Raw genomic sequence first — 13,727 nt, 5'->3', positions numbered from 1 at the left:
GCATAAAATACGTATGATTTCCAGTGAATAACCTTTATAACAGGTTGGATATGAATCACTTCTTCTGCACACGTACTGTCATCCTACGGTCTGCCATCATGTGATATATGTAGATGTGAAACTAGCTGCTCATCATCAAGTAAACCTCAGTGCTGCTGGGCAGAGAACAGTCACTTCAGCGTGAGTGAGAGGAACAGAGAGACACCATGAGGATCCCACTGTGCCTCCTCACACTGGTGTGGTTTCCTTCGATCCAAGCTGGGGGTGAGTTTTTCACAAGTTTATTTTTATGGTTGTGTGCATACAAGACAATGACCATTTCAATGTTCGATTTAAGCTTGTGTAAACTCAACAAGAATCAAAACAGAGACAGTGAGTCATCTGCTTCGTGGTGATAGAGACTCTGACACAACCACCACACATGCAACAACGAAAGCCAGAGTTTCCCTGAGTAAGTGCTGAGCAGAATCCGCGTCATGTTACAATTTTTAAGACAGCTATGTCTAAAATAACTGGTACTTTATTATTGTTATTATTATTATTGTTATTATTATTATAACCCCTATACTTGACTTTGTAAAAAAAATTATTTAAAAAAGGAGTCTTAATTTATTTGTAATTAATACATTTTGAGACTTTCATAAACTTTGAAGTAATTCTGCCATAAGATTTATAGTATTTTATAACTGCATACCTCACTGGAGGGTTATGTTTTCTTGTACCTTAACTGCTTATTTTACAATAATCACAACACCTATCAAAGCATTTTATAATGACTTATAAGGATCATAACAAGATTATACCACTTCAAATGTCTCACTCACTGACATGCATGGGTCCTAATGTTTCATAATTCCCATTGTTGTAACAGATTGTAATGTTTTCATAATGCATTATAATCACACACGGCTCCCATCATGTTTCCAGTTAACTGATGACGCCTGACTCATGACATATTGTGTGGCTGTCTCTTAATCCAATCCACTTTATTTCTATAGCACATTTTAAAAACAGAGGGTTTGCCAAAGTGCTTCACAACGAACATAACATTATAACAAAACTATAATATTACAATAGATAAAAGGAACATAAAGGCTATGGACAGACAATAAAAGCATAAAATAGGTAGAGCATAGCTCAGACTGACTCGAAAGCGAGGGAAAAGAGTGGGCAACACTTTGACATGGGGGGGCAGGTCGTTCCAGAGCCTGGGGGCTACCGCTGAGAAGGCTTGGTCTCCCCTGGTCTTTTTCTTTGTTTTAGGGACTACCAGCAGCAGCTGATCAGCCGACCTCAAAGCCCTTGACGGGGTGTACACATGTAGGAGGTCGGAGATGTTCTGAGGGGCCAGCCCATTAAGAGATTTAAAAACAAACAATAAAATCTTAAAATGAACCCTAAAATGGACAGGAAGCCAGTGGAGGGAAGCCAGAAGAGGTACGTGGTCATGCTTGCGTGTTCCTGTAAGCAGCCGAGCCACAGCGTTTTGTACCAGCTGCTGGCGTGCCAGCGAGGTCTGGTTTAGGCCGGCCTAAAGTTCATTACAATAATCTAGACGTGTAGAAACAAAGGCACGGATTACACGCTCAAAGTCTAAAAAGGATCAAACCGGTTTAATTTTGGACAGGAGCCTCAGGTGATAAAAACTGGACTCAACCACAGAGTTTATCTGTGTGTCTCATTTAAAAGCACTAATATTATAATCCATAACATTATAGTTGTATAAATACTTGTAACGGAGGTGATCTCTGGGCCCATAGATCTCGGCCTCCGTTACGCGTAGTATAGCACTAAAAACATTGCACAGGAAGCATGGGAATATATGTAATTTATGTAAATGTGTCTGTCTCTGTTTCCTGGTTTCATGTTAAAAGTGTTCCCCTTCCCCCATGTCTGTGGCTGTTGATTGTGTGCACCTGGTGTTGTCTCCTCCCCCACACCTGTGTCGAATTGCTGATTAGTGTGAGTATTTAGGGTCTGTTGCCCTGTCTGTTTGGAGGCTGGTAGTGTGGGTGAGATCCTTGTGGCTGCTGACTGTGTTCAGGGAACAGCAATTGAGGCTGTGAATCATGTGCTTATGATTTGAATAAATGCCCACACCGGGTTGTATTTTTGGACGTTCTCTCTCTGCCTCCTTGCTTGGTCGGGCCGCTCAATTGTCAGCTTCACAATACTGATCAACTGAACAATTACCCCAAATAGTGAACAAATAACTGCAGCAAGTTAGAGTAAATATTCTTATGAATTTCCTGTGACCATTGCAACAGAAATGGGTTTCCTGTGGGTTTTAGCACATTTTGAAACAGTTACCTGTATTATCTATTTTTCCTCTTTTTTTTTTTTAGCAATAATACACTTAAGAAATACTTATTTTGACAATTCAGTTGTGTGTTCTCCCTTACACTTGGCCATTGTTCTGCTTACTCTTTGTTTGTTTTATCTGCACATTTCTCTAATGCAGTGTGAGGCAGTTGTAACTTGTGTTCACGTCTTCATTAGCCTTATCATGCCAGATATGAAAAAAGACATTGTCCTTTTAAATTAAATGATCTTACCAACTATTTTATTTCTTCACACATTTGAATAAAAACCTGAGGTGCCCGGTTATGCCAACTGTATTTAAAAAGTTGTTTCACACCCCTTAAAATGAAGAACGCCTCGAGACCCCCCGGGTTGGGATCCAGTTTTTTCATTAAAGAAAGTTCCTGGCAGATATTATACATCGACCCCTGGTTAAATATAAAAATAACAAATCTGAAATGTCCATGAGTGACCAGAAACGATGAAGTACAAGGATACTTGACCTTATACGTCATTATAAAACATAATGTGTTATGATGACTATTGATATGAAGCATTGTGAATCAGAGAGGCATTGTTACTGCAGTCTTGTCAACATGAACTGACTGCAATTTGAGTTTGTGGTTAAGATTAAATATAATGTTATGGTAGTGATAAATGTTCTGGTATTAAATGTTGAAGTATTCTTTGATCCGTTTTATCATTTTTATTTTTGATAGATACAATGTCATATTTTTAGTTGATTGTTATGTGTGTATCTGCTTAGGGACTATGATAGAAATAAGCTAGAAGCTAAATCTGGAATAAATCGTCATTTATTTTGAGGTTAATGTATTTTATGCAGGGTCCATGTTTAATAAAGACACTCTAACGTAATATAATTATAAAGTGCTATAAGCAACTCAATATGTTTATAATGCAATATAGACATGTGAGTGATACCAAGTCTAACTGTTTTATCTTATTCAAGTCAGTCATGCTGTATACATATAGTGTCTGACTCTTTCACTTCTCTCTGTCATTCTAACAGAAGACTGTAGACATGTCCTGGGTAGGTGTCTCAGCAAAGAGATGTGGACCAGGTAACACAAAATACAAACTCATATATTCTCCTCTTTCTTTTTGAAAAATGTATTTTAAATGACTGTAAGTCATGTCAAAAGACGACTTCATTATGTTGTAGGTTCACAGGAAATCCATACTTCTAGTTGATGAAACTGTTTGTATTGTGAAATGTGTGTTTTCAGGTGTTATGAGTCCGAAATTACAAGCTGCAGTGTAAAGCGCCGTTCCCTGAACTTCATTCATCTGATGGTGAACTCGTCTCAAGAGGTGAGCTCGTATTTTTTGGACAACTGGCTCCCAGCTCTCGTCAAATCTGGTTTTCAGACAATCGCGAGTTTAAATGAAATGCACTTACATTAGCCAAACAAAAGAAAAATAGCTCGTTGCTTCATCAATCACCAAGAAGCATTCACATCGTAATCTTCAGTTAAAGGGGCCCTATTATGCCATGTGGGTTTTCCTTTCTCTGAAGTGTGTTTTGTTATGTTTAAATATGCAAATGTGGCATTATCCAACTCCAAAGAAATAAGGAGGAATCTTCAGATGTGACAGACAAAATGAGTCATAATGTATAATAAACAACTTTAGATTGAATTGTAAAGACCTTTTGGAACATTAAAGCATGTAAACATGTCACGGTAGGCACACAATACAAATATGAACCTGAAACTAAGCACAAGACTCCTTTAAAGTACTGATCAACACTGTAAAATAACTCTAGTATGAGTCTTGCCTTCAAAATCTTGTTTAATCAAAAGCATGAAAGTATTAACAGCAAAGTGTGTTCTGTAAAGTATACATCATATGTATAATTTATAATGCAATGTATTTACTGATAAATGTTTTATGTTTTTAACTTTTTAGGCAGAGGAGAGTCCCACTCCGCAGCACACGGTTCACATCCCCTCCACCTGTCTGCAGAGGATCAGCGGAGATGCGTCTCAGAAGGAGGTCCTGCTGGTCGCCACGGTGATCAACAGCACTTTATTTAAGGTCAGTATCTTCTGAAGGCTCCTTTCAGGAGAGACTGGTCAGGTGAATGGATTAGGAGGTAAACCTTTATATATTTGTATATAGCAACTTGTACTTAAAGCTGTTGACATCCAGTAGTGGTACTAAGATCCTTTACTTACTAATACAAATTATAGTACTGTTCCATTACATGTGGTAAAAGTTTTTAATTGAAAATGTTGATGTACACACATAATATTAGCTTAATTTACTGAAAGTAAAAGTAGTCATTAAGCATAATGGCTCTCTCTCACAGTATCAAACAACAGTATTATTATTTATTGTAATGTTAATACAATACTGTTACAATAGTATTATTAGTACAGTATTGCATTTTATCATTTAAGCATATCATGTGTTTTTTTTATGAAAACAATTTAAAAATTATTTATTGCACTAAAAATACAGTATCTGTCTCCAAAATGTAGTAAGATAGACTTGTATTTTATATAAATACTTAAGTGAAGTACCTGAAAATGTTACTTTAGAACAACATTTAAGTAAATGTACTTTGTTACATTTTATCACTGTGTACATATGTGTGTATTATACAAAGTAGCACTTTCCCCTCATCCAAATTTGCATTGATTCCAGTGAACTTTGTACATGCACAAACAGCCATTGTGTAATATGGAAATGGAGGAAAAGGTTGATACTGTAGCTAATGTTGATATGAATACCTAACCCTAACCCTCGCTCTGTCTCTGCAGCTGAGCCCCCCGAGGATAGGGAGACGGCGGGTCATACTAGAGAAGCCTATCATCAAACAAGTTCTAGGGGGGTTAGTCCTGGCAGTGAGGGCGGGGAACCAGTCTGTCAGAAACCTCTCACAACCTGTCAGATTAACCTTCAGACACAACAGACAGGTACACAACACAACCAGCTGTGAAAGCACTACAGTTTGACTCCAATCTGCTTTGCTCTTATTTTGAATGTCTATATGTTTCAGGTAGAAAGTGGGACCTGTGTGTTTTGGCAGGAGTCACACTTTAACGATGGAACAGGTAGGCAACAAATGCCAGCCTAAATTCTTATTTGAACTTAAATTTAAAAAATCTAAACTATATGTGTGTTTTTAGGTGTTTGGAGCACAGACGGATGTGAAACCAGTGAAACTGGATCGGAGTATATTTGTAGCTGCAACCACCTGAGCTTCTTTGCTGTGCTTGTGGTAAAATATAAATGTTATTTTACGGTAGCCAAATGCTTACCATTGTGCATTAGCACTCATAATAATAAGTGCTTTTTAGCAATAATCATGACACATTCATAACGCCTGGTCTTTCATTGACATGTTTTTGCAAGCCTGTGTCTGCAATGCATTATTAACATACCTATCATTTCCAATATGATTATGCTCAATATTGCATGTGATTAGAATGCATTATATTACATTATAATGTATGATGTATTACTACAATACTATGTCGATGATTGCAAATGCTTGTATATAATGTGTGCATGGGCCTCATTGGTAGTGTTTTTGCGAGAACTTAATCTTAATATTTCATATGTTTACAATATACAGTATTTACTCAAGAAGCTTCCATGCGACTCCTGAACTTAAAATACAATCATTTGACTTTATTGACATTTTCTTTGTTCCAGAACCCAGCACTATCAGTACAGTCTAAACGCAGTGCTGTGATCCTGAGCAACATCACCTACATTGGTTCAGCACTCTCCATCTTCTTCACCATCATCAGCCTGATCATCTATATATGTCTACAGTGAGTTGTTTTTTCACTTAAAATGATCATTTACATCACTTTTCTGTAGGTTATAGTATAATAAAAGAAAGTAAAACATGACACTTGTACTTTCTGTCAACTAAAGCAATACTCTGGTAATAATACACACTTTACCAGAGATGCTAAATGTAATTCATTAATACAGATACAATACAATAGAAAGTATGACCTTTAAACATGTGCATGCAAACAATGGAGACATAAGTAAGGTGTGCAAAGTGGATGTGATCATAAGTTATAAATTCAACAAATGGTTTGAATTGTGCAGAGATACAGAGAGTTTTATATGGCGCATTTCCACTGCAACGGGGTAGCCCCGTTTAAGCGTCCCTAAGCGTCCTCGCTCAGGCCTCGGGCTGCCTCGCTGGCCGTCCGAGGCCGTGGCGCATTTCCATTACAGTTTAGGACCTGGGGTAGCAACGCAGTGTAGGCGGGGCGATCGGCTTTGTTTTTGTTCACATTTCGAGTTGTTCCGTCGAGCTCCCGCTGGATTTGATCATCCCCAATGAGATGTAGGAACGTCGTCACCTCCTCGGTCGACTACGGTGTGCTTTTCTTATTAGACGTAGCCATTTTTGTAGCTCATCCGTTTACAAAATGCTGTTTATAAAAATGCTGCAAGCTTGCTTCTAGATACATATGCGACGCTAGGGATGAACTCGCACGCGATCTTGTGACGATTCTCTCTGACCAATCAGCAGTCGAGAGTGTTGACGTCACTAGTTCAGCCCTGGCCCTGGTCTGAGGGAACCACCATTTTATGGGGCCGGAAAAAGAGGGAAAAAGTTCCCGCTAGCCGGTACTAGGCTATATGGAAAGGCCACCAAAAACTGGCCTGGCCGCTTGAGGACGGTTAAGGACGCTTAAACGGGGCTACCCGCTGCAGTGGAAATGCGCCATGAGCCAGTGTTGGAGTCAAGTAGGAAACAGTAGCTTTTCAGTCACTGAAGTCCATACTGTGACACAGCGAGGATGAATGTAAAAGTCGAGGGCTGCCAGCTAAACAACTGAGACTTTAAGTGAGGCAGTGTGTTCCTCTCGTGGTACAGATGGGTGTTATTGGCTGCAGAAATGTGCTGTGAGTGGGTTAAATAATCTCTGTGGTTTATCAAAGTTCCTGTTAGGAAACAGAATGACGTTTGTAGAAGTACAAATGTTTTATATGTTATAGGTTAGAAGTGCTCTGCAAGTTTCAGAGGTGGAAGAAGTACTCAGCTGGTGTACTTAAGTAAAAGTAGAAGTACCTATGCTATTGCCTAAAAATAACATGATAGGTGACCTTTAAATTAAAAAAACAACAGCAGTAGGCTATCTGTTCAATGTGGGCCCATAACTAGGGATTAACTTTGCTTGTGGGATGGGTGAACAGCATTTGAAACCCCCTACCTTTATCACCTAAGAACTGGGAGATGTGCGTCAGATGTATCAGGCCATATCAGTATCTCTTAAAGACGACTATATGAAAATAAAGCTTCTGTCTTTCAAGATATCTTTACTAAAACAACTATTCAGACACTTTTTTGTCTGTACAGAAAACAGACTGCAACACTACAGGGCCTTCAGGAAGGTGTGTGCATTTATAAATGGAACTAGTTTGTCTTGAGTATACCCCTAACCCGGGACAAGTTTATTGTATTGGAGCCATCTTGTTTCCATTTGAAGTCTGAGTATTATTCACCAATCACGTACAATGAAAAAGGAAATCTCAGAGTCCTTGGGCTTTAATACAAGACAATTGAGCTTTCTGTTCAAATTAGCTTGGATACCGGCTGCTTGTTAAACAGTGGGGTCGCAGAGATCTCCTCTGAACTCCATTCTTGCATCTGGAGTTGCTAATCGGACAAGAAATAATGAACTAAGCACTTAAAAGAGGAAGTCTTGGCCTGGATACCAGCTGGCATACCTTTGATCCAAGAAGACATTGTCCCTTAACCCTATAGAGGCTTAGCATCATTTGGCCGATAGCAGACATACTCCAGAAATAGCTGAAAACATGGTACTGTATCTGCTAAATAGGCAGTATAAAAATGATTGTAACAAACTGAATTCTGTTTTCTTTCAGACGACAGCGTCCTGAGAAGGCTATCGGTGTGCATTTGCAACTCTCAGTAGCACTGCTCTGCCTCCACCTCAGCTTCCTGCTGGGCAGCTTCTGGGTGTGGCAGCTGAAGGAGGGTGAGGAGGGCTGGGTGTGCGGGGGTCTGGGTCTCTTCTTACACTGGTCGCTGCTGGCCACTGTTTGCTGGATGGCTCTGGAAGGATTCCACCTCTATCTCCTCTTGGTCCGCGTCTTCAACATCTACGTCAGGAGATACCTGCTGAAGCTCAGCCTGGTTGGATGGGGTGAGTCTGTGTTTCTGTCGTCTGAAAGTTGAATTTGGTATTAAGGCTGAAACCGTATGTTCAATTTTTTGAGTGTAAGGGACTAAGGGGAACACCAGTTTTTATATTGTTCCATTTGGTACTACAAAGCCAGAGGGCAGCAAAAATACGGTCCAAGGAACAATACTGAAGTGAATAAGTACAAAAAAACTGCTAAATCAAAATACTCTCTGTAAACAGCTAATGATCTGTAAATACTAGCATATACTGTATAGTGTATAGTCATATTTCTGTGTACCTGGTATATCTTCAAATCAATCTTTGGCAACAGCTAAATATCTCGGCTTATGATGTTGTTCATTACACAATCTTGCTAAAACCCCTCTTATAGAGTACAGTGTAAGGCAAATTCTCTGGAGAACCTCTTTCCAAAACCTTTCAACAGTATAACATTTCCAAAACATGAACCTCTTTTTAGATGAGCATTTCTGCCCAATCCACCACCACCTATTGGCAGTTCATGAGACTGCATGTTTTCAACTGAGATAGATTCAGTGAGACATTGTTGGAGATAGACTGAGCTCTTCTCAAGAACTCACATCTTAGATCCATAACCCAGCCCCTTTTCAGAGCAGGAAAATGCAACAATTCCTTATTAATAACATGTGAATTCTTTATACATATTCTTTTGTATTTTGACTGACAAAAATCTCATGAACATGAATCCAAAAGGAGGTGTGTTCTGTTCTTCTGCATGTGTGCTGTTGTCAGGGTTTGTTGAAGTAACTTCTGTATTTGTTGTGTCTTTATGCAGGTATTCCTACACTGATTGCAGGGGTTTGTGGGATTTCAGGTGTTTACGGCAAATACACTTTGAAAATAATTGATGCCACCAACCCCAATACAACATCACAGATGTAAGAAACCAAGATTTTGTGATATTAAATATTTAACCACGCGGGAGGTTGGAAGCAACACGTTTTTATTCTCAACACGTTATTTGGAAATAATTGATTTTCTTTTTTTATTAACTTGCAGATGCTGGATGAGCAGCCAGTTCCCACAGATGCCTTTAGTCAGCTACGTCACTACCATGGCCTTCCCTTGCCTGGTTATACTGTGTAATTTCTGCATGCTGGGGTTGGTGGTGTTTAAGCTGTGGAGGCTGAGGGCGGGCGGAGGCAGCAGTGGCTGGAAGAAGATGCACAGAGAGAAAGGGATTAGGTTATGGAAGGACTGTGCCACGGTGCTGGGCCTCAGCTGTGTGCTGGGCTTACCCTGGGGGTTAGCTGGGACCACCTACATCTCCCTCTCTGGGATCTACCTGTTCACCATACTAAACTCCTTGCAGGGTCAGTATTTGCAGATCTTCATATAAAGTATCCATTGTGCTTTTAACAGTATATTAAGCCTTTTCTTTCTCCTTCTCAGGTTTGTTTATGTTCCTATGGTCCGTAGCTTTGACCTGCAAGCCTCGAACTGATGATAACTCCTCAAGCAAAGACCCTTCCTCTCAGAAAGTGATGACTACCAGTTTCAATAACTGATATTTACAGCTCTGTTCATCTTCTGGCCCATCTCCCAGCTACCTTTTTTATCTAAAGCCCTGGAGTGAGTAGTCTATGCCCAGCTGCAGTCTTTCTTAACCACGCATGGCATTCATGAAAAGTTTCAGTCTGGCTTCAAACCCATGCACAGCACTGAAACAGCCCTTTTAAGAGTTTTGAATGATCTGCATCACAGGCTCTGCCCTTGCATGGTTCAGGTCCTACCTGACAGACTGTAGCTTCTCAGTGCAGCTAGGTGCCTTCTCCTCTGCCAAGCCCCTCTTACCTGTGGGGTTCCCCAAGGCTCGATTCTGGGCCCCATCGTTTTTCTACTGCTCCTAGGTTCAATTCTCACAAAACAATATTTTTTGGACCCCAACCTCCCCGGTTGAAATTCTGGGCTCCCTCAACAAAGACATCCTCCCCTCTGTCATGAACCTTGGAGTGACCTTCAATAGCGCTTTTACATTTGATAAGCAGGTTAGCACCGTAGTCAAGACCTGCATTTTTTAAATACGACTATTGGCCAAGAGCAAGTCGTTTTTATCTTTTAAAGACCTAGAAAGAGTGATTAATGCCTTTGTTACCTCGAGACTGGATTACTGCAACGCTCTGTATGTGGGTATGGACCAGGCGTCAATTAGACGCCTGTAGCTAGTCCAAAACGCAGCTGCACGTCTTCTCACTGGCCATAAAAAGCGTGACCACATCACCCCAATTCTGGCCTCACGACACTGGCTTCCAATTCGGTTCAGAATTTATTTTAAACTTATTTTATTTGTTTTCAAACCCCTAAATGGGCTGGCTCCGGCTTATTTAGCAGAACTCATCCATCGCTACACCCCAGCCAAGACCAGGCTCAAAACCAGAGGGCACCGAGCCTTCGCAGCAGCTGGCCCTAGGCTCTGGAACACTCTACCCCTCCATGTGAGGACGGCCCACTAGGCACTAGGGGTTTTTAAATCGACACTTAAGACTCACTTCGTCTCTCTGGCCTTCTAGTCAGAGCGGAGCACGACTCCTGACGTTTCCCTGTGTTTGATTTTTATTTATTTTTGCTGTTGTAATTTATTGTCTTCTGTTTGCTATTGTAGTAGCAAGTGTTTTTATTGCATGTACAGCACTTTGGCTCGCCCAAAAATCTTTTTAAAATGTGCTATATAAATAAAACTTGATTTGATTTGAAAATGTATTATTGCCTATAGATGTTATAACTCTCTATACATATGCAGTTCAAAGATAACTGACAATATCTTATCAGTCGTGCAAATGAATCAGATTAAGATTGCATTGAGAAATATGCATAATGAATAATAACTCATTGTAATTATATCACTGCTGAATAAAAAATACTCTTATTGTCTTAAATGCAAAAGTGAGCATGTCATGTTCAGGAAGACAACTTGCCAGTGCCTAGGCATTATAAGACAACGCGTTTTCTGTGGATAGATGTTTCTTCTCATTTTCTTTTAAGTCATATTTGCTTATTTTTGGAAATATTAGTTTATTCAGTTATTGCATAGGGAATTTTGCTTGTTAAAGTTGATTTAAAAGACACAGTTATATAAGTTTACCGGCCAGAGAGCAGTTAAATAAAGGTAGATATTGCACTGTTATAAGCTCCATTTTGACTCTGTGGCTCTCTGTTTCTTGTAAGGTTAGCATTGCTATTGGTCAATGGTTCAAAGTTTACCCAAGCTGTTGTAGGTTTCATTTGAATCTGCAAAACAGATGTCAAAGGCCATAACACAGTCATTAGCTTAGCGCCCCCCCGACCCGTCCCTAACACTCCATGTTTGCAGGTTTAAATGTGTGTTTCCTCCTGTGTGTGTACAGGTCTTGCCTATAGGTTCATTTGTTTTGTGTAAAATCATTGTGTTCTTTGTTTTGTGAAATGTCAGTGTTTGTCAGGTTGTTTGCTTTTGTCTTTTTGTTCAGTCATGTGATGAGATTTCTGCTCTGTTGGTGTTACTAATGTGGCTTTGCAATTCAGGGCAGCTTAACCTCAGGGCTGAAAAATATACTGATTGGCCTGGAGGTGTTTGCGAGCTTTAAAAAGTTTTTTTTTTAAACAGGATACAAAATACCTCAGACAGCTCTTGCAGGAACACCTACAAATGCACTAAAAACAAAGGCAATGTGGATGTTACAGTTACAGATTAGCGCCATCTGATGGCTATCCAAGGTTTATAAAACATGGAAACAACAGTGGTTGTTACATAGGAAATACAAACCCATAAACTAAAACCCTAAATGAAAACAAAAATATTCCATATAAAAAATACCATCGAAAAAGTAATATAAAAACAAACACACTTGTAAATAACTTGTAGCACTTTCTATAAAGAGCAAGTCTATATTGCATTATATTTTAGAGTGAATTAAAATTAATTAACTGCATAAAACCTGTTGACTCTAAAGACAAATAAGGCTTTCTGATGCATTTTATCAAGAGTCAGGCACAATGGCGCGTTCACACCGCAGTACTTTTCCCACTTTAGTTCAGATATAGTTCCGAAATGTCGCGTTCACACCAAAAAGAGCCGGAAATAAAATTGGTTAATGAGTGTCACTACCCGATCTGCAGCTCTGCCCGATCTGCAGTGCGCATGTGCGAGATGGTCCGCCATATTGGACAACTCTGTACGGCATCCCAAGTAGGACAACATTGACACAGTGGCTTTTGGCAAAGCTCAAAAGGAAAACTCGAGAGAGATGAGCTATTGTTATTACAACGTGACTTCACTATTATTTAACAACTCTTTTTATTGGGTTCTTTTATTTGGGGTTAAGTACATTGTCAGAATAAATGAGAAATAAATGTAACTTCTGATATGCCATACATTTTTGCACACATTCACAGTAAATATGTATTCAGTATGATATCTGTCTGACAGAAGTTAAATCCATTTCTCACTTATTCTGACAATGTACTTAACCCCAAATAAAAGAACCCAATAAAAAGAGTTGTTAAATAATAGTGAAGTCACGTTGTAATAACAATAACTCACCTCTTGTTTTATTTTTCAGCTTTGCCAAAAGCCACTGTGTCAATGTTGTCCTACTTGGGTTGCCGTCTGGAGTTGTCCAATATGGCGGACCATTTCGCACATGGGCACTGCAGATCGGGCAGAGCTGCAGATCGGGTAGTGACAATGAGAACCCAGCAGCTTCTACTGAAGCCAGTCCCCAACTCCGGGGACTTCGGGTGGCAGTATGCGCCGTGAAGTTGTTTGCGGCCTGCCAGTAAACCCAAAGCAGAAGAAGAAAAAGTGACGTCAGTGGCTTCATTTGCCTAATCCTCCCCCAGGGACTTATTCCGGTGTGAACGCGATCTGTTCTTAGTTCATGAGAACTAAAGAGTTCTCATGAACTAAATTAATTCTGATGAACTTTTGTGGGAAAAGTACTGCGGTGTGAAAGCGCCTAATAGTGACTTAAATGTAGAAGTTGACTGATTGGGCTTAGTTATAATACATCATGACTACCTTCACTCACCTATACGCACGTCAACAATCAACTTAACTATTAAAGACTCATAGGATGCTTTAATATTGCATGCAATATCATAAGTTATCATTGTTATGTACAGCTAATTACATATTGATGCATCTAATGCATCTAATTATGCATATAATAAGGCATTCTTCATCACAACGTGTCATTGTTGGTGGCGTAGAGTGTTATGCATTCACATTCTTTATTTTTAATTTGCTCCATAAAATGTCAA

The 13,727-nt window shown here is 39.6% G+C and overlaps 1 protein-coding gene across 5 annotated transcripts; it reads left to right on the top strand.

Annotated features, from left to right (window-relative positions):
- Nucleotides 1-39: 39 nt before the first annotated feature.
- Nucleotides 40-10,263, top strand: LOC117556543 (adhesion G-protein coupled receptor G1-like). 5 transcript variants are annotated; one of them, XM_034231894.1, is made up of 13 exons: nucleotides 40-264; nucleotides 338-451; nucleotides 3,332-3,383; nucleotides 3,549-3,633; nucleotides 4,231-4,359; nucleotides 5,088-5,243; nucleotides 5,327-5,381; nucleotides 5,457-5,548; nucleotides 5,986-6,107; nucleotides 8,191-8,471; nucleotides 9,265-9,367; nucleotides 9,489-9,802; nucleotides 9,882-10,263. In XM_034231894.1, exons 1-13 carry the CDS (start codon nucleotides 207-209, stop codon nucleotides 9,995-9,997), a joined length of 1,677 nt encoding a protein of 558 aa, XP_034087785.1. In that variant the 5' UTR covers nucleotides 40-206; the 3' UTR covers nucleotides 9,998-10,263. The 5 variants fall into 5 exon arrangements, with proteins under 5 accessions (XP_034087785.1, XP_034087786.1, XP_034087788.1 ...); XM_034231897.1 differs by lacking the exon at nucleotides 338-451 and adding an exon at nucleotides 1,264-1,437 and having other exon boundaries at nucleotides 42-264; nucleotides 9,882-10,262; XM_034231896.1 differs by having other exon boundaries at nucleotides 191-264; nucleotides 338-1,437; nucleotides 9,882-10,262.
- Nucleotides 10,264-13,727: the final 3,464 nt, after the last annotated feature.

The sequence above is a fragment of the Gymnodraco acuticeps genome, unplaced genomic scaffold (genome assembly GCF_902827175.1).
Source record: "Gymnodraco acuticeps unplaced genomic scaffold, fGymAcu1.1, whole genome shotgun sequence".
In the NCBI taxonomy this organism is placed as follows: domain Eukaryota; kingdom Metazoa; phylum Chordata; class Actinopteri; order Perciformes; family Bathydraconidae; genus Gymnodraco; species Gymnodraco acuticeps.
Note: the sequence above shows the minus strand (reverse complement) of the source record. Positions and strands in the feature narration are given on the sequence as shown.